Here is a 21,048-nt window from a genome sequence, read left to right as displayed (position 1 = left end):
AATAAAGCTGTTAAAAAAGAAGAAAGAGAGGAAAAAAATCTTAAAAAAAAAACCAACCCAGAAACCATGGAAAGGGTGAGTGAAAATCAGCTCTGAAAAGAGACAATGGCCATTTCATACCAACAACATCTGCTCCAGCATACTTCAAGACACCCTTTTAAGGATGAGGGGATGGGTTATTATTTTTTTTTTCCCCAAATGGAGCCTGCTGTACTGAGTGGATTAAAAATATCCCTCTTTAATGGTCCTTTCCATTCTAGCATTAAGAACCTACTGATTTTCACTGGCATAGAATTCTGAGAAATAAATCCTAAGACAAAGTCAGAAACAATGCTAATGTGATATTTCTAACCTAAATATCAACAGGACACATGCCGAATGGCTCATAATCCCTTAAGGAGGGTTGGATTTCATTCATATCTACAGGAATCAGTAATGGCTGTTTTGAAAAACAGAATCTAAATGGGTGATATTAAAAATGGGTAGTACTGGGCTTCCCTGGTGGCGCAGTGGTTGGGAGTCTGCCTGACGATGCAGGGGACACGGGTTCGTGCCCTGGTCCAGGAGGATCCCACATGCCGCGGAGCGGCTAGGCCTGTGAGCCATGGACACTGATCCTGTGCGTCCGGAGCCCGTGCTCCACAACAGGAGAGGCCGCGGCAGTGAGAGGCCCAATTACCGCAAAAAAAAAAAAAAAAAAGGGTAGTACTAACTACCAGAGCCACCTAATAAAGTTTTCTCCAACACATTCTTCTAAGAAGCTGAACCCTCACCCCAAACATCCTTCACCCAGGGGCCCTGACTGTTGAGAGTAGCTCCTTTTTCTAATTTACATAAGGATACTCCACAGGCTAGCAGTGATGCTGGTAACTGTTAAACAGGCAGAACCATAAAGCATAAGTCTAGAACACATAACTAGGACATCATTCCAAGTTTAAAATGTCTGGCATAAATGAATGTTCCTATATCTTGTACCTCCTTTTTCCCCCCTATTTCAGAACCTCTTTTTCAATAGGTATGAAATAATCAATCAAAAAAGAAGGACCTTTAACCTCAGAGATAGCTAAATTTTCAAAACTTGTTTAGTCCCATTGCTGATCTCCCAGACAAACTGTTTCCAAATAGCTAATTACCCTGAAATAGCTCACTTCAATACATTAGGAAGGAAAGAGGCAGATTGGATTGAATTATTACACCTTATGAAATATTACTAATTGTGATATTAAATATTGTCAGAATCCAAAACAAATGTTCTTTCTTTTAACTCTAATTAAACTTGATTTCCAAGCTAATATTAATTTTTATATGTCAGCAAAATAAATATTTTTCTGACCAGTGGCAGACTTAGCAGAGAGCTAAATCTCAAGTACTTTCAATAAAGAGACTGAAAACACCCTCAGAGCCGACAATAACTTGGGTAAGTCAGAATTAACTGTCTGTCTACCAGTAAATGTTTTGTTCTCAATCCCTGCTGATAAAAGAAGTGATTTTTATTTTATTATTTTATTTTTTTATTTTTTGCGGTACGTGGGCCTCTCACTGTTGTGGCCTCTCCCGTTGCGGAGCACAGGCTCCAGACGCGCAGGCTCAGCAGCCATGGCTCACAGGCCCAGCCGCTCCGCAGCATGTGGGATCTTCCTGGACCGGGGCACGAACCCGTGTCCCCTGCATCGGCAGGCGGACTCTCAACCACTGCGCCACCAGGGAAGCCCAAGAAGTGATTTTTAGAATGCATTCAGATAGCTTTAAAAGTTTAAGTGAATATCTAAGACATGATTTTTCTATGTTTTCCTCTCTATAACCAAATCTGATATGTATCTCAAATTTCCATTAAGTATTATAAGTTAGTCATTTGATTTTCTAAGATACAGATGACTTTTTTCTTTCATTTTCCTACAGACTTTTGCATACAGTTCAATAAATGGTATTTACTAGTTTACCCTTCTATATATTCCCTTTATATTTTATTTATATTGCATTGCACTGTGACTTAGATTTAGTTATTCCTCATGGAATTATGGGGTATTATTAGTATATCTAAACGTAGATAATGAAACTGAAGTTCAGAGAGGTCACTACAGGCCCAGAGTCATGCAGATATTCAGATTTTTAGCACATGTTTTTTTTTATTACTCTCACACACTTTAGTATGTCATGGTCACAGAGAAGGAACTACAGCTTATAATAATAAACTATATTTGCAAGGAGCTTATAGTGGCTATATATATATATATATATATATATATATATATATATATTGCTGGTTTGGTTGTTTTTGTTTTTACCCAGCATTCATTTATTCTTTGTTCATAAGGGTATGCTGAGATCTTCCACGTAGGTAAACAAGTACAGAGGCCTCAGCCAATCAGCATCTTCTAGCTACAGCAATTTAGTTCTAGGGGGAGCATGTGTATTCCACTTAGAGCCAATTAGATGCTGTTAGGTTTTTTTCCCTGGGGCTTCTGGGAAAAGGATTCTCACTCTTTCTCTGCATCATTTGTACTCCTTTCTGGGGAAAACCTGGGAGAGAATGGGGCCAGCTCAGAGGAAGTGAGGCTGAGAGGTAAAAAAGAAGAAATATGATCAAGGGGATACTCAGTTTTTTAAACAAACACTTGTGAAGTGCTTATAAAGGGCCAGGCACAGTTTTAAGCACTTTACAAAAACAGCTTACTTAATCCTCTTAACAAACCTATAAGGTGGGTACTATTATAATCTTGATTTTATAATTGAGGAAATTGAGACACAGAGAAGTTAAGAAACTTGCCTAATGTCATTCAGCTAATAAATGAAGGAGGGCTTCCCTGGTGGCACAGTGGTTAAGAATCTGCCTGCCAATGCAGGGAACATGGGTTCGAGCCCTGGTCTGGGAAGATCCCACATGCTGGGGAGCAGCTAAGCCCATGTGCCACAACTGCTGAGCCTGCGCTCTAGAGCCCACGAGCCACAACTACTGAGCCCACGTGCTACAACTACTGAAGCCCATGTGCCTAGAGCCCATGCTCCACAACAAGAGAATGAGAAGCCCTCACACTGCATCGAAGAGTAGCCCCTGCTTGCTGCAACTAGAGAAAGCCCACCCGCAGCAACGAAGACCCAATGCAACCAAAAATAAACACATAAAATAAATTTATAAAATAAATAAATAAATAAATGAAAGAGCAGGGATTTGGACCCAGGTGATCATGCTCCATTCCAGTTCTCTTAGCTACTATGCTAGAGACATACTGTGAGTGATTAATTATATCAGTGGTAAGGTAATATATGTTTCACAATGGGTTCTCAAAGAAAAGAAGGAAAGAGGGAAGGAAGGAAGAAGGGAAGGGAAGGGACATCCCTGATTTTTTGCATTTGCCAATTCCCTTGGTATAAATATTCTCAACATGGCTGATTTCAAACTATTAACACGATATTATCTGGTTTGCAAAATTCCTGAAAAGTTAATAATCAAAGAGTTGGTACAAGCCAGTTGCTCTAGTACACCCCTGGAACTTACATCAAACCTCCCGTCCACAAGACTGCATTTTTATGAATCTGTAATGTTCCTTTTGGTTTAAGAGTCTTGTGGTTGAGTTTTTGGTCTTTTGCAATATAAAGCATCCTAATTGATATCAAGTTCCACAGATGATGAAATGCTTTCATGGAAACTGCTCTTTGTCATCTTTGACTACCACAATCACCTCATGAGATAGACAAAATACTCATCAGTTTCTCCATTAAACTCAACAGAAACTGAGACTTTGAGGGGCTTATGAATTTGGACTATGTAGCACTGGCTACATAATTTGCCACACCCAGTGCAAAATGAAAATGTAGGGTCCATTATTCAAAAATCATTAAGAATTTCAAGATGACAGCAGAGCATGAAACTAAGTGCAGGGCCCCTCTAAGTATGGAGCCCTGTTTAACTGCCCACAATGAAGATGGCCCTGGGTCTTATGGGACTCCGCTGATAAATGTCAAAGGTGGTGTGTGAACTCAGATCTACAAGTCCCATAGCTCTTACACTCTATCACACTGCTTCCCTGCAAAATAAAGGATATGGAAATATTTTACCTATCTTCTATGTAGGATTTATTTAAATTATTAATGATGACTATATAGTATGTGGTTGATCAGTTTCAAGTAAACACATATACTTGATTCACTTAGAATCCTATGTTTCAAGAGCTATACATTAGGTCACAAGTATATCCAATCTTAATTTATTTACATTACATTTCCTTTAGGCAAAATTAAAAGAAATCTTACCGTAAACTTATTGTGAGCAACTTACATTGCACATTTTTTTCTTGTTTACTTTTCAAACAAAGCCAGAAAAAGAAAACAAATACTATTCCACATACCAGACTTTTAATCAATCTATCTGGTATACTGCCCCTGACGCCACCTTACAAACCCAACTGCCTTAATAGTCACAACTTAGACAACTCTAAATACCCTAGGGAGTTTTCTGAAAAAACAAGCAAACAAACAAACAAACAAACAAAACCAAAAACAAACCCCACATTTATCTCTGACTACAACATGTCAGAAATACCCCAGTTACTTTCTTCCTCCTGGAAAACCTGGGCCTAAGCCCAACTGTTTACAATGCAATTACTATTTTCCAAAGTGCCAGGCTCACTCTAATGAGTTTTATTACTTAGATTTTCACATTCAAAAATCATAACCCATGACAATATTCGGTAATAAATGACAATGGTGTAATGAAATGTGAAAGAATCTTTTATATAAGATAGCATTTAGAAGTTGTATTATGCAGGTTTATATAACATCTGGTTTCCACTACTCAATTTTTGGTGATTTTTTAAAGAAAGCAGAAAACTCATCACAATAAGCAGCTGAATAATGCTTCAGATTTAATCTATGCAAACAAATAACAGATAGTTTATCATGAATTATAACCTAAAGGCAGAGGCTCAATGTAAATTTTGTTCTCAACATTTCTATTTACCTGTTGACTAATCTAGGCTATTTAATTTTCATTTTTGCTTGAGACATTAGAAGCCAAGAGAAAAAATATTCCAGTATGATTCCCTAGAAACATGGCAAAATGATCCAAGTAAATAAATCAATACATTGATATGCTTTAAAGGTGATTTTCTAAAACATTTAAAAATTATAATTCTTGTTAACGAGTAATGAAAATAAATATACCACCAAAGAGGGCAGGGATGTGTGTTTTATATTAGCACTGAAATGAAAGCATTTCAACCAGACATGATTTATCCTTTACCAACAGTAGTCCTACCTGCTCAGATCTGTCCTGGTGCTGGTATTGGTGCTGAGTAAAAGTATTACGGGAAGAAGCAATTTTGTCCTTCTCAAATTGTTTCTTCACTCTGGCCAAACCACCAGGCACTGTGCACATTTCTGATTCTTCCAGCATCTAAGACAAGAAAAAGGAAAGAAAAAGGAAATTTCAGCTTGACATCTTCTCAGGATGGGATTCTCAAGCTATTTTTTAAAAAATGGTTGATAATTATTGAGTGGTATATTAAAAAGATATTAACATACACAATTATTTCAGGAGGATCTTATTACAGAAAACCTTAATAAAAATAATTTCTCTATGTTGTTTTTTCCTGTATTAGCCTTTTGATATAAAGTCAGAAGGATCTTTAAAATATTGAGTTAATTTTCCTTATCTCAGATAGATTTTGATGTCTGGAGATTAGATCTGTTAGAATGGATTTCTCTCATAATACACAGACTAGCAGAAATTAGAATAATGGATTCAATTTTAATCAACAATAAAGTTGTCATTAAAATTCCAAATGTCTATATAGGTAACACATTATTAAGAATATTAAAAAACATTTGACTAATTCCAAAATGTATTTAAATCATTAAGGATGAACAAAATAGCTTTCAAGCTATTTTGGGGAGCATATTTTTATTAATATACAAAAATATTAATATTAGTAAAAATAACAACTACTTAATACATAGTGCTGAGTGATTTTCTATGTATTTACATATATTTTGTCACTTGATGCTTCTCCATGTTCTGTGAGATATGGTCATTTATGGTGGGGATGTCTAAGTTTAGAAGGATTCAGGTCTATCATTGGCATTTTACTAATGAGAAAGCCTATTCCAGTAGGTGTCATTTAGAACAACCTGAATAACTTTGAGGAGTCTTGTCAGATATTATGCCCCTGTGGGAAGTGCAGTAATTCGAAGGCTTTGGTTTTGATGATTCAGCACATTCCCCAGCCTAGTGGGCACTCAAGCCCAGATGGGATGACAACTGTCAAGCAAACAGGCCCCAGGCCAGCCCACTTTCCTCTAAGATACATCCAGGTCCACCTGAAACTGGGAGGAGACTCAGTGACACTTCATGCACAGGAGGTCTCCTGAGGTCTGGCCTAGTCCTGACATAACTCTGGAAGCCTTGAGACCTGAGAGTAACTGAATGCCTGTGAGCTGAGGTTTCCATACCTTGGACTGTGGACTCTTGAGATCCTGAAAGCTTTACCCAAATATGTAGTTCCTCAAACAAATACTAAAAATACAGCTACTAAATTGGGGTTTTCCATACTCATAAATACTGGAGGTGAAATTAATATTCAGGATTATCTGAATTACTAGCAAATACTCAAGTGGTTGCTTTATCAAGTTCAGCCTTTCCGTAGTTACAAGGACTGCCAAATATTTAAGAATATGCACATTGACTCTATGGAAAGAAAGGATACATTCTATCAAATTCTGCAACAAATTTCACATGTAAATCCTGGTCAATTACTGTCACTTGATACATGTTAAAGTCATTAGAAATTATGGCATCTCTTTTGAAATTTAAGATAAAGAAAGGGAAGGGTGAATTAAGGCTACAATATTTCTTTTACCCCCTCTGCCATTTAATTTACATAAATGGTCTTCTTCAATTGATCATATGCAGATAATACATAAATATTAAATTACAGAAATTAAGGCAAATTTTGTTAAGAAGAAACTTACTTTTTCCAACAACTATAAACAGTGTCCAAATGATGTGCAAATTAATCTGGTAAGCCTCATTAATTATGCTAACGAGTGGATATTTTACTAGTGTGTGCGTTTACACAAAAATATCAGTTCCTATACTGAACAGGTTGCCTCTTATCTACTAAATGAATTAAAAAACAGATATATCCTTTTATTTACTTTAGCACTGTGTTTTGGAATCAGATCATGTTACACAGGCAAAAATGCATACAGTTGATTATTTTTACTAGTAGTACAACCATGACTGCAACCCTCCTGATGCTGCTCTCCGGCCTAAGGGAGAAAGTCCTTTGAGCTATAGTTTAGTTAGTGGTGGTGATGAGGTCATCTTGTTCAGCTCAGCTTGGAAAGTTTACATATGTAAGATGGAAGTACTTACTCAAGGAGAAGCCTATGGCCATGAGCTGGAGTGATGTTTCTTTGCTCAGACTGAGATCACTTTGCCTTGTTTACCACCATGGACTAACATCCCAACTAATCCATGTAATTGTAAATGACCAGATAACTTAGATTGCTTTGTGTTGAACCTTTTTAAAAATGTTTATCCTTATTCTATGTATCTTATTCTTTTTTTTTTTTTTTTTTTTTGTGGTACGCGGGCCTCTCACTGTTGTGGCCTCTCCCGTTGCAGAGCACAGGCTCCGGACGCGCAGGCTTAGCGGCCATGGCTCACGGGCCCAGCCGCTCCGCGGCATGTGGGATCTTCCTGGACCGGGGCATGAACCCATGTCCCCTGCATTGGCAGGCGGACTCTCAACCACTGTGCCACCAGGGAAGCCCATATGTTTCTTATTCTTGGACACAGAAACAAGATTTGGAATTTAATGGATATGCCGATAATTATTCTATTAACGAATTAATTTAAATACTTAATACAGAACCTACCTAATGTTATTTTAATAATAAGTTAATTTAAATACATAACACTGAAGCCTAGGTAAGTATATTCCACACAGAATCAGCAATTTCCTTTACAAAGAACTGATCTTGGTTTGTAGGGCATAATAGAAATAACAATCTGGGGAGTTGGACAGACAGTAATTCTAATCCCAGTTGTGACACTTAAAACCTTGGGCTAGAGTTCCTGAACCTCAGTTTTCTTTCCTATGAACTGGGAATAGCAATATATTTCTCACAGATTTCTTGCAAGTGTTAAAAAAGATAAAGGAAATAAAACTGCACAGTACAGAACCTGTTATTTTGTTGCCTAACAAATGTTATTTCTCCTTTCTCCTCTAGGGGGCTTCTGAGGACCGATGCCTTTTCACAGGCAGGCCTTTCGTTTAGGTTCAACAAAATGCCATCTGCCTGAGTCTAGGACAAAGAACAAACTGATCTAGGACAAAGAGAAACTGATCTAGGACAAAGAGTAACTACTTCAATGTGACTGAAATATAATGGATTCAGTTTGGGGCCAAATCAGTGACTTCCAAATTTTGCACATAAAATATTTGGTTTATTTGTATAGACAGAAATTTGGTTATAAGCAGTTTCCATGATTTTTTGATTTAACAAACATTTGATGCAACTGACCAAATAAGGCAGTTATTTTGCTTTACTTTAGATATTTATCAGGATTTCTCTGAGACAATATGTGTGCTCATTTTTCTCAAAATATTAGCTTAGGGCCAAACCAAACAGTAGGGCACTTTTTTTGGACCAAAGATGCTTTCTTATATAAGAGGAGGCAAAGAGTACTAGAGGGGCTTCCCTGGTGGCGCAGTGGTTGAGAGTCCGTCTGCCGATGCAGGGGACACGGGTTCATGCCCCAGTCCAGGAGGATCCCACATGCCGCGGAGCGGCTGGGCCCGTGAACCATGGCCGCTGAGCCTGCGCGTCCAGAGCCTGTGCTCCGCAACGGCAGAGGCCACGGCAGTGAGAGGTCCGCGTACCGCAAAAAAAAAAAAAAAAAAAAAAGAGTACTAGAGTCAAGAGACTGGAATCTAGTCTGGCTTTGTCCCTGTCTAATTGCATGATCTAACATAAATCACTGCCCCTCAATTTGTGTCTGTAAATGGGCAGGAAAGAGAAGGATTATTAAATTCCTTATATGTAGAATTTCTTCCGAATAGCATTAAAATTTAAAATTTTTATATTAAATAGTGAGATAATTTAGTTTCCTTATGTGCCCAATTTAAATATTCTCCTTTTAGTACACTATAAATACGAATCATGCCTTATACAGATTTGTTTTATGGTATATTCTCCTAGTGTTTAGCAAGATAAAAGTCTTCCTAGATAAAAGATTGCTTACTAAACAACCAGTCTTCAACTAGGTATTTTCAAAGTCAGCTTGTTTCACCAAGAATCATGTTTCCAATTTAGAATACTAATTTGTAGTAAAGTTCCTTAATGATCCAGCAGGGGGTGCTATGTAAGAAGACTGGCAGGAGGCGCTGGAGGGATACTATTTGTTTTGGAAGTGATGACGTTACTTATGTCATTTCTGTACATTCGTTCAAAATCTATGGTGCGCCTGAAATGTATTTCAATAACTATGTAAAAACTTAAATGTCATCTAGAATTGCAACATTGTTAATGAGTTTGGCACAGTCATTCTTGTCTCTGAATGATTTGTAAAGAAAAATGTTCAGAGTAGCTATTTTAGAATACCAGGCTTCTTGGCTATTCTCTCTCTCTCTTTCTCTTTTGGTTAAATGAACAACTTTGCTAACTTGGAGATTATAATTATAAAAGAATATCCTTATATTCCATTAAGCTATGAAGCTGCTACTGATAAAATGACTTATCAAATCCTGTGGATTGAAGGTCACAGAATATGGAACCCAACAAATTCTTTTGAATATGACTTTATTATGCATTCGCTCTAAAAACTGGTGGTCTTACTGAATCCTGCTGTTTCCTGTAATCATAATTGGTTTAGCAGAGTCTCTACATTGCTAATCTCCCTCACTTCTATGTTGATTAAGCTATTTCTAATGGATTTAGGGCATACAGAGAAACGAGAAAAGCAAAACAAATTATACTGCCAGTGAATTTATATGAACTATACATGAGACCAAGGAGGGCAGCATGCAGACCCACATTATTAAGATCTGAAATTAATTCCCAACATTCCCAAGGAGAATAGCTATAGGTTAAATGATAATTATGGCAGTAGTAACACATTTATACAGTGCCTTATGGCTTACACGTAAATTATCTCTTTTACTCTTCATGGAGACCCTCCGCAATAGATGGTTTTTTCCCATTTTTCAGTTAAGGAAACTGAAGTTCAGAGAAGGGTTAAGATAGTAGCTCAAGTTCACACAACTAATAAGTGGCAGAGCTGAAGCTTAATTTCAGATACTCTGGATTTGATACACACTATTTCTGTGTTTTTTCTACTTTATCCCATTGTCCAGTAGTATTCTTATATTGCAATGTAAAGGAGGCATGTGAAAGGCAAACAAGCAGCCTGCCTAATGCAGAAGCACTAGAAGCAGCTTACGTTGGCGGAGAAGCTGCGGCAGTCACCCTTGGAAACAGCTGCCTGGTACCTCGCCATCCGCTCCTTCAAGGACACCACCTCCTGGAGGTCTGACACACCCTCTCTCTGCGCAGCACTGTCTTCTGCAAATCCACTCGCAGGCTTACGAGGGCCAGCAGTCACTGAAAACAAATGTAGCATCGTTTCAGGTTTTGAAAAGAAAATAGCATCATCTTAGGAACAGTGAAGGCACTTAAAACATCTGGTCTCGGAAAACAGACTGTAACATTCCATGGTATTTTCCACGTTTCATGGTCACCCTCTTTTTTTCAAGCTTTCAAGCAAAGCTACAAAATGCCTACACAGAAGCATATGCTTATGCAAACAGCAAAAGAAAATATTGTCCCCACTCCTACTCCTGCAATTATTCTGATAAACAATAGGTATTTATTAAGAGATACATAATGTTAATGAACATTTCCTGAAGCATTACGTGTTGGAGTTATGCTAAATGCTATAAAAGCATCATCTCATTTACTTCTTTAACATCCTCATGAGGTAGGTTCTATTATTTTCTAAAATTTATAGATAAAGAAAATGGAGAGTCAGAGTAGTTAAAAAACTTTCTCATGATCACACAATTAGTAAGTGTCAAATTTGGTGGGTTGACTAAATCTTTGGCAAGTCTAAAAATTGCTCTTTGCTTCTCACCCTACCCTTCAACCCTCAAGGAGATAAATCTAAAATATGTGAATGCTATGAGAATTACAGACTGTGGATTTTTTTCCTTTTATTCCATAGAGGCATGTGTAACATAAGAAAGAAATAATAGTCCCATTAAGAAAAAGCTTTGTCAGTTGTTCCAGAGCATCCTATATTTTCCCATGTAAGCCATCTATCTGACAAAAATACAGGGTATTAGGAATTACATACTTGCAAACAGAGCAAAAGACTGATTGCATGATCACAGAATAACAGTTGTTAGAAACAGAAATGTCCTAGAGATGATACAGTCTCACCTAGTCTAACCAACTCCTTTTAGGCATAAGGAAACATGTCTAACTATTTCCTTATGTGAAAGAAACCTAAGGATCCTCCCTGGTTAATGTGATGGTTATTTAGATATAGGTGCCAGAGTTGGTTCCAAAACTAGTTTTTCTTATTTTATCCAGTGTTCTTTGCTGTTATCACTCTGCTTGTTGGTTTACTATTCACTCTTAAAGAATTGTAATTACAAAATCATTTCAAGGGCTCCTTCTGGGACCAACCAGTATATGGTGTGTGTGTATATATGTGTGCATGTGTGAGTTTTGATATGTTTATCACTCATTCATACACCCCCTGCCTTTCACCTTAGGGCTGGTAGTTTTTTGGACTCACAGGGTTAGCGGTCTTTGGTATACTTTATTATTTGAATCGGTTTGACTTAATTACAATGAACCAAGTTCCAGACAACCTCAGGTAACAGACTACCACCAAGCTGTTCCTTCCCTGCCCTGTTCTCCCTACCTTCTTACCCAGTCCCTACACTGAACCATCTTATTACATTGTTTGTTCTTTCTATTAGCTTCTCCAAGATTTCTGTACACAACAGCAGTTGAGAACAACTACTGTGACCCAGGAAAAATTAAAAATCATTTGTTTTTTGACTCCCTGAGTATTTGCTTTTCCTTAAGGACTTCTTATTCAGTTAAATTTTTCATTTATTTTAATAAAATTTGAAAATATGTTTTAAAAATTTTAATATTTATTTTTTATATTTCATTTCACACAATATTGAAAGAAAAAAATATAAAGGAATAAGACATTGTATCATATGAATACTGTGATTGTAGAAACTGATATGTTCACAATAAATGTCAGTTAGTTTTAAAAATTCAGCTGTCTTCCAAAACCTCATATCCACACAAATGTACACTCCTCCAGTTGATCTGATAAAAAGAGATTCCCACCAACTACTGAAAGTCTTTCACATGCTGAAGAAAATATATCTTTATTTTCCTCTCTGGATTATCTATTTGCACAGATGAATTCCATTTATGTTCAGCTGTACTCTTCTTACTTTGTTGTAAATGGTCACTATATAAATTTTATTGAACATGAACCACTGAAGTTTTTCCACATTAAGATATAAATTTCATTTTGCACATTATTAATTAAAGATGTTATTCTTTTATTAATCTTAACACAAAGTCAGCAGTTTATTTTTGCAAAAATTTACAGAGAGTATTTACTTTCGAAATATTTCCAAATGATTTTTATCATTTTCATCCTACTGGGAAATGCCTAAGATTAATGGTCAGGAAATCAGTTGCCTGAGTATTAAGAGATTTGGACTCCATTGCCTTGTAGCCTTTTATTCTGATCACAGAAAAAACATTACATCTTTGTCTCTCTTTTTCTCGCTCTCTCTCCTTCTCTTTTTCCCATCAGTAACTTTGCCTACACAGGTAGGGTCATGGAATAGAAAACCAACCTTCAGCTAACAAACTGTGTCCATGTTATTTCTTAACCTCCTAAGTCAGTGTCTTTCAATTTCCTCATCTGAAAAACAAGGTGATGTTTCCTGACTAGTATACTATAAGGCAGTGCACCTATCTGTTCCTATCTTGATGCTGATGACACCTGATGTAAATTTGTAGGGTTGATAAGACAGTTCCTTACTTAGGGACTTAGGGGTGTGTGGGGAAGAAGATAGGAACATTGGTCGCCTGACCTCACAATGTGTTATTTCAGAAGACTTGGATGCAACTGAGATTGGAAACAGTGTTTAATGAGTTTAGGGTAACTTTAAAGAGAAAGGTAACACAGAAGAACAAGTTGGGTGTAAGACAGACTCAAGGATGCATTGTACAACATGGGGAATATAGCCAATATTTTGTAATAACTGTAAATGGAAATTAATATTTAAAATTTATATAAAAATTTTTAAAAAGCAAATAACTGACTGAAAAAATGATGCTACTGTCATCAATAAATAAGTCTATAGAATAAAGTAAAAAGTACTTTGACCTCTTTATTTCACTAAGAGAACACTTGCTAATATCTGAGTTGTGAAGCTGATATTTGCTCTGTCTGATTTACAATACAGGTGTAAGCAGAGGTGTGTCTGATTTCCTAGCCATGGTGAAATCAGAAGAAAGGAAAGTTATCAAAGGTGAGAAGAGAACTAAGGGTATTGAAGGTTTCTTAGAAGAATTAAAATACACATTGAAGGCAGTTAATAGAGTAATATATGCTGCAGAAGAGAAAAACCAATAACATACTAACAACAATGTGAAAGAAGACAACAAAGATAGAGAGCAGACAGCAAAATTCAAACTAGAAGATAACAGCATTTCCGTGGGAGGGAGGGAGAGTGGGCAGAACAAATGAAATACAATAGAAGAAATTTTTGTTGAAGATGAAATTTGGGCATAGATTTAAAGTATTTACCATAATATAGGAATAAACTTAATTTTAAAACATGAATATATCAGCAAATCCTAGTAAAACATTTCAGAATCAAGGAAAAAGAAAAGTTCTACAATTACCCAGACACATGAAGAGTTTCTGTGATGAAGAAAGAAAATTCAGAAATCCTGAGGTATCTTCTTTATAACACTGAACACTAAAAGCAGTTAGAGAACTGATTACCTGTTACTGAAATTTTAGTTTTGAGGACTACTCTATGTGAATTCAAGTTGTTACTCATGTGAGAAGTCAACAAAAAGCCAAACACAGTCCATTTAACAAAAGTCAGCCAAAAAAGAAAACAAAGAGCCTTAACAAAGAAAACCAAATGTAATAGTGTAAAACCAAATGTAAATAAACACGGGTCAAACTTCACCCTAAAAGACAAAGACAAATAAATCCAACCATATGCCACCTGCAAGACACAAAATTTTAAAAGAAAATATTGGCCAAGAAATTGTGAGGCAAAAATGAATGAAGAGAAGTTATCATGACTATATTCCTTTCATGCAAAGTAGCATTAAAGACAAAATATGTTAAATGAAATAGAGAGCTATTCTGTAGATAGAAGATGCTGTCCCACTATAAAGTTGTAACAACCATGTGACTCTACATGCTGACTAGCATAGTACAGAAACATATAAAGAGCATCTGTAACAAGAAGAAGAATTTTATGGGACTGTAATTGCTGTGGATGACTTTAACTTTCTTCCATCTTTGCCATATGAAACTTCAAAAATAAATTATTTGAATTATATAATTAATAAGATTTATTTTAATATACTTATTCATTATTATTAAATAAATATTGATTATCTACAGTAAGCATAAGACACATTCACTATGCTCCAGAGATTTCAGTCTAGTTAGCAAGAGAAACAGGCAATTATAGCCCAAGGAGTTTACGGTTTTGCACCAGGTGAGTTGGGAGCCTACAGGGGAGAACCTAATCCACCTGGGTGTGTCAGTGAGCTAGGTGTCTGGAAGGCATCCTGAGAAGTGGAACATTTGCACTGAAACACGAAGGAGTTGGCCATGTGACTATGTGGAAGAGAGAACAATGCAGAAATGGGAGGAAACAGCAGAATTACCAAAAAATCATGTTGGGAAAAGTAGGTAATGATTTGAGGAAAACATTCAGAGTTCCTCACCACACTGCATATTACACACGGAGTATTAGATAAAGACTTAAATGCTTTTTTTTTTTTTTTTTTTTTTTTTTTTTTTTGCGGTACGCGGGTCTCTCACTGTTGTGGCCTCTCTCGTTGCGGAGCACAGGCTCCGGACGCGCAGGCTCAGCAGCCATGGCTCACGGGCCCAGCCACGCCGCGGCATGTGGGATCTTCCCGGACCGGGGCACGAACCCGTGTCCCCTGCATCGGCAGGCGGACTCTCAACCACTGTGCCACCAGGGAAGCCCTTAAATGCTTTTTAAAATGATGAAAAATTCTTAGAGAGATATAAGTAATTCATAAAATGATTTTAGTTGGACTTTCTAAGCATGAAAATTCAAAGTGAAAAAATCTTTCAAAAAATTTATACAGCAAAAGGAAAATGGAAAAGGGACAATTATAATAAATAGGTTGAAGTGTTAATTTTCTGTAAAGAATATTGGTTGGAAAAAAAAACTAACGTTATTGAAAAGACAGATAAAGGACTTAAAAGAATGATTCACAAGTAAAAAAATAATAGCAAATATGTATAAAGTGCTTTCTATGTGTCAGACTAGTTAGTCTTTTTAATGGTCTCAACCACCCTATGAAGTAGAGACTATATTTATTTTTAATCTCCATTTTACAGATAAGGAAACAGAGACATAGAAAAGATTGTAAAACTTGCTCAAGATCATGTGGCTGGTGAGCTTCAGAGCTGGAAGGGAAGCTAGACAGTCTGGCTCCAGGTTCTGTGACTTAAGTACAATTCTATGCTACATCTCAAGAAGTACAAGAGTCCAAAAGACAAACCCAAACAATCACTTGCCCAAGGAAACAGATGAAGGAAAATTCAAACAACAAAAAGATGCCTTTTTTGTTGTTAACTGACTAATTGCCTGTGCAATAAAATACATACAATAAACAAATAGTCCTATAACTAATCCAATGTATAAGTATGACTCAAAAGAAATTGTAAGATTCAATAGTAATTTGAACTCTCCAGCAGAAAAATGAGAATTTAATGATTTTTTTCTTGGAAATTTTCTAAAATCAATTCGAGAAGCCTTTATTTAGTCCAAACTAAAAGCCAGGCAGAGAATGAGCTGGGGTGTCACATGGAAGCCCACAAAGCTGATGCAAATATAGATGCCAGCTTCAAGGAGGCAAGCGTACTTTTGGTGACATATCAATAGCCTTGCTATTATATTCTGGATGCATTATAAAGAAGTCAACTGCTTTGAACTCAGAAAATTGATTGAGAACTAAATTGGGAGAATGACGAACTAAGTTCTATCAAATCTAAATATATGATCTACAACCCAGCTCGGATTTGTGTACAGCATATCATACCAATGGACATACCATAGACTCAGAGACATTAGCATGAATAAATTTTCTATAATTTATAAAATTTGCATATCCCTCAGCTAATAATAAAATTCATCTCTTTTAAACATTCAGAATGCTGCTGCCAAGTCAAATTTGTAATCAATTTGAGTTTTATATATTTTACCCTCATTTGAATATTATAAAGCCAAGAAACGGAGAATAAAATGAAAGAGCAAGTGTATAGCACAATCTTGCATTAATTTACAGTTTTTAAAAAACATGGAGAGGAAGGGCAAAGAGTAAAATGAGTGGAAGTGTATGCCATGATGGCACGAAAGCTATACTGTGCCGTCCCTCCAGCATACGAACCCAGTGAATCAGATTCCATCTTTTAAACTAACCTCCTTATGGTCCCACTCCCCAAAAATGCATTGTGTTGTGTGTACTACTGTCACCTTCCCCAAAATCCATCCATTCATTTGATTAGCATGATTTATACATTAACAAAAACAGATCATCTCTCAGGGTAATAAAAAGGATTAGTTCTTGCCTCCTTACTAAATCTTCCATAACCACTATTCTCCTAATTCACCGGGTACTGGAAGAGATCCTATACATCCAGTTGCCTGACAGAGGAAAACGACAAGATTTAGCAATGTGGTAAACAAAATATTGGTCCTCCAAAGATGTGCACACCCTTATTCCCAGAATTTGTGAATACACTACATTACATGGCAAAAGGGACTTTGCAGATGTGATTAAGTTAAGGATTTTGAGATGGGGAGATTATCCTGGATTGTCCAGGTGGGTTCAATGTAGTCACAAGGGTTCTTATAAGTGAAAGAGGGGCAGGAGAGTCAGAATCAGAAAGGAGAGGTAATGACAGAAGGAGAGAGAGAGGGAAGAAGAAGAAGAAAAAAAAGAAGAAGGAGGGGGGGAGGGAGAAGAAGAGGGAGAGGAAGAAAAAGAAAGAGAGTGAGAGAGAGAGATGCATTGCAGAATCTAAACTACTGGCTTTGAAAGTGGAGGAAAGGTCCCATGAGTCTAGGAATGTAGGTAGATTCTAAAAGCTGGAAAAGGCAAGGAAGGAAACAGGTAACCTCCCTCATAGAGCTTTTAGGAGGAGTGGGGCCCCAGCCAACAGCTTGATTTTGACCCAGCAAAACTCATTTTGGATTTTGGATCTCCAGAACTATAATATAATGGATTTGTGCTATTATAAGCCCAATTGTTTGTGCTTACAATTGTTTGCAGTAATTTGTTACAACAGCAACAGGAAACTAATACAAGCATCCACTATACATACACATACACCTGCCCAAGTCAGAAAGCACTACACAGTAAATTCTTCTTAAGGCATATTTCAGTTCTAGCTCCCCCTAATCTCACAGATTCATATACACAAACCACCCTGTGATGGAAACATCTTTGAATTTCTTTACACCCCAAAGAATAAATGTCCACCTACTTATAGATAAGACTCAGCATAAATGTCTATTTAGATAGTAATCTCTTTGAGTAACAGAACTGCCATTTCTAATTGTAGTAAGTTTTTCTTATATAGACTTGTCTTCTGTTTTCTGCAGCCCCTATCATCTCACAAGAAGTACTTCTGGTACGAGAGCAGTTATAAATGTACAGAAGTTAGACAGAAATCAAATAATCATTAGTAGGTTAATATTGTTCGTTTGGGCATATTTGAAAATTCAATCATATTGCTATTAAATTAATTAATTGCTTAGTTTAGTTAAGGAATTGGCCAGTTAAAAAATCAATAATTGAATAAAATGACTTAAATTCCTTTGAAATAGTCAAATAAATTAAAACTACTAAATGCTTATAGATGATGCATATTTTTACAATGTAAGTCTCTTGTTAGACACTTCCCTAGCACAATCAGACTTATGTTGCATTATAACAATGATAACCATCTGTTAATGAGTATCAATTACACATTAATCATTTTACACGTATTCTTACACATCTACATTTTACATCTAATTCTTATAACAACTATATCTGATGGGTGGTATTATTTCCAGTTTACTGTGGTGAAAGTAACATTTAAAAAGGTAAAAAACATATAGTAAGTGGCTCAGCTTGGCATTAAGTTCAGGTATTTCTGAGTACAAGGCTATTTAACTCTACACAGTCTCTTATGTAAGTATTTTTCATTAAAATATAACATTATAAAGTAAATTTTAAATTAAGGGTATGAATTCTCCTTTCTGTTTCCTAAACACCTACACACAAATCCTTTATTTCAGTGTATCTAGGGATAAATCAAAGGGAAACCAATAAGTTGAATTTCTATGTCTCTAAGTGAATCCTTTTTTTGTCCTTATAAGCTTGAGTTTAGAATTAGAAATCAAAGCAAATTTTTCAGTTATATTTCTTTGGTCACTATAGAGATCAAACTTGAGATGGGGTTAGGTATTGATCCAAACCAGCAGGGAGAAAGACAAACTTTACTATAAGGGAAGGAAAATGTGAAGCAAGGTCCACTGTTCTGATTTCTATTGATTTGTTTTGCCTCAAGGCATGGGAGGTGGTGGCATGCTTCCATCAAAGTTTCCTCTTGTTTAAATCTGCATCCCAGGTATACAATAAGAGTATTTGATAAACTCTCCTCTTAAGGCTTTAGGCATACATTCAGTAAACATCTACTATCCATCTGCTGTTGACCAAGTACAGTGCTCAGGGCAGGGCACAAATTACTCACCATTGTATTTAGTCCTGCTCTACCGAAAAGAGAGGGAAGGAAAAACACCAGAGAGTTCCTCAAGAAATACAGTATTCTAAGTGTTAATCTGGCCTTATCTCTAAGAACAGAAATACAACAGGTTGCACCATTTCGACATGCTGATTTAGGAATAAAAAATTTCCCAGATAGCTGGCCCTGCTAAGGGAGTTACCTTTTCTGAAGACATACCAAATGGAGTCCTCCTTAGGTGGGGAATCCTGAGGAACTTGGTAGCACACACTCCACATCCCCATTCCCAAAATCACATTTATTTATACTGAGATGAAACTGAATTAAAATAGATCAAGACCAATCAGATTTGATGGGGTTGAAAAGTCCCTCACATGTATCCTCACAGTGGCTCAATTTCTCTTCAGATTTTTCCCCACTTAATCTAGGCAGTGAGTAGCTCCCTCTGCTGTGCTCTCCCAACATTTAAAAATTACACTTCTGTCTGTATTACTTGTTACTTTTTAGTGTAGCATTGAATTTCTCTGTCTTCCCTTCTTCTCTCACCTTTCACCCACATGCACGCTCCTCCAGCACAGGGTTAAGTTCATTTAGGAGACCTGTTTTATGCTGGGTTCTGTCTTGGTTTCATCCGCAGCAGGCAGACCCACAGGGAGGTTGACCATCTACTCTGGACACAGAAGCCCAATATTTATTCTATTTCTGACACTTACTTTTGACTTTAAGCAAATTTCTTAACCTCTCGAAGTCTCCCTCTTCTTAGCTATAACATGAGAACGATACCAGAATCTGATTGCCTGTGAGGACTGAAGGAGATCTTATTAAAGTAAGGGGTTTTACATAGTATCTTGCACATAGTAAATAATATATGCTCACTAACTTCCAGTCACCTTAGGTGTTATTATATATCCTATTATTTTCCAGATAATCTGACATGATACAAGTTTGAGATAATAAAAGTTATGAAATTTTCCCAAATCTCAAAGCTAGTAAGTAGAAAGGATAGGACTTGACTCTGGTCCATATGAATCTAAAGGTTATAATGATATTCCATTCCTCTTTATAAGCCAAGTATCTGCCATGTTGCTTGAAACAAGGAGAACGCAATAGATTATGAAAGAATAGATAATTACAGTAAGAGATTAGGGCAAGGAAGTTGGCACAGTTCTGCTCATATGGCCATAGGAATGGAGAAAATATATATAAAAGAGAAGAATGTCCATGTATATGATATCAAAGTGTTAGTCTATCTGTGTTTTTGGCACTAGTCAATGAGCTACTAATTTTTCACCAGCAAAGAAGAGGGCAGTCCCCTGAAAATGTAAAGTTCATGAAAATCACCCTAGTATGGCCCACTATAGGGACAGATCTGCTCCTTTTCTTCCTGCGATGGTTCCTCATGTTTTCCCCTGCTCTCTGTTTTTTAGGTAAAATCATGACACCATGACTCAAAGTTATTCACATTTTTCATTTTCCTATAGGGTCTCTGAACAGTGGGCTTGGCACAATGAACCCTGGCCTGGACCAGACAGGCGGGGATGACTGGGCCGCTCCCTAAGTCTCTGCTGCCCTTGTCACCACCCACCAAAGGCAAAGAAGAGAAGGATCCTGGATCCCTCACTTATGATCCATTCCATTGCTCTACTAAGTACCTTTGCATTGCTAGGCACCTCTGTACCCCTACTAAGAAACTTATTTAGGTGTTTGATAACTGCTAAAGGAAGAGGTGTTTTAATATCTGGTTAGTTTGAATATAGGTATTCTTTCTATTTAATCTGTGTATTCCTTCTGTTTAAATTGATTTCCATCCCTTTTTTCCTAAAGTCTCTGTTCTAGAAAATCTTCAAAGTTGGTATCATTCTACATTATTCACCTCTCCCTAAGTTGTTACCTCTTTGATATAACTTCTTTTTCTCACTCATTATTTCCTAATATACTTGTTTTTTATTCCTACTGATTACTAGCTTAGAATTTGT

At 36.6% G+C, this 21,048-nt stretch overlaps 1 protein-coding gene across 2 annotated transcripts in view; it reads right to left on the bottom strand.

Annotated features, from left to right (window-relative positions):
• XIRP2 (xin actin binding repeat containing 2) overlaps positions 1–21,048 on the bottom strand; it is a gene marked incomplete at both ends in the record, with an annotated part of 296,595 nt that overhangs the window by 40,022 nt on the left and 235,525 nt on the right. For both annotated transcript variants that reach the window (XM_079710147.1, XM_079710146.1), the window contains 2 exons: positions 5,255–5,392; positions 10,445–10,605. In XM_079710147.1, the coding sequence (XP_079566273.1) occupies positions 5,255–5,392; positions 10,445–10,605 (299 nt within the window). The remainder of the gene's footprint in view (positions 1–5,254; positions 5,393–10,444; positions 10,606–21,048) is intronic.

This window comes from Hyperoodon ampullatus (assembly GCF_949752795.1).
Source record: "Hyperoodon ampullatus genome assembly, chromosome: 8".
NCBI lineage: Eukaryota > Metazoa > Chordata > Mammalia > Artiodactyla > Ziphiidae > Hyperoodon > Hyperoodon ampullatus.
The sequence above is the reverse complement of the archived record's forward strand: the minus strand, read 5'-3'. Positions and strand labels throughout refer to the sequence as shown.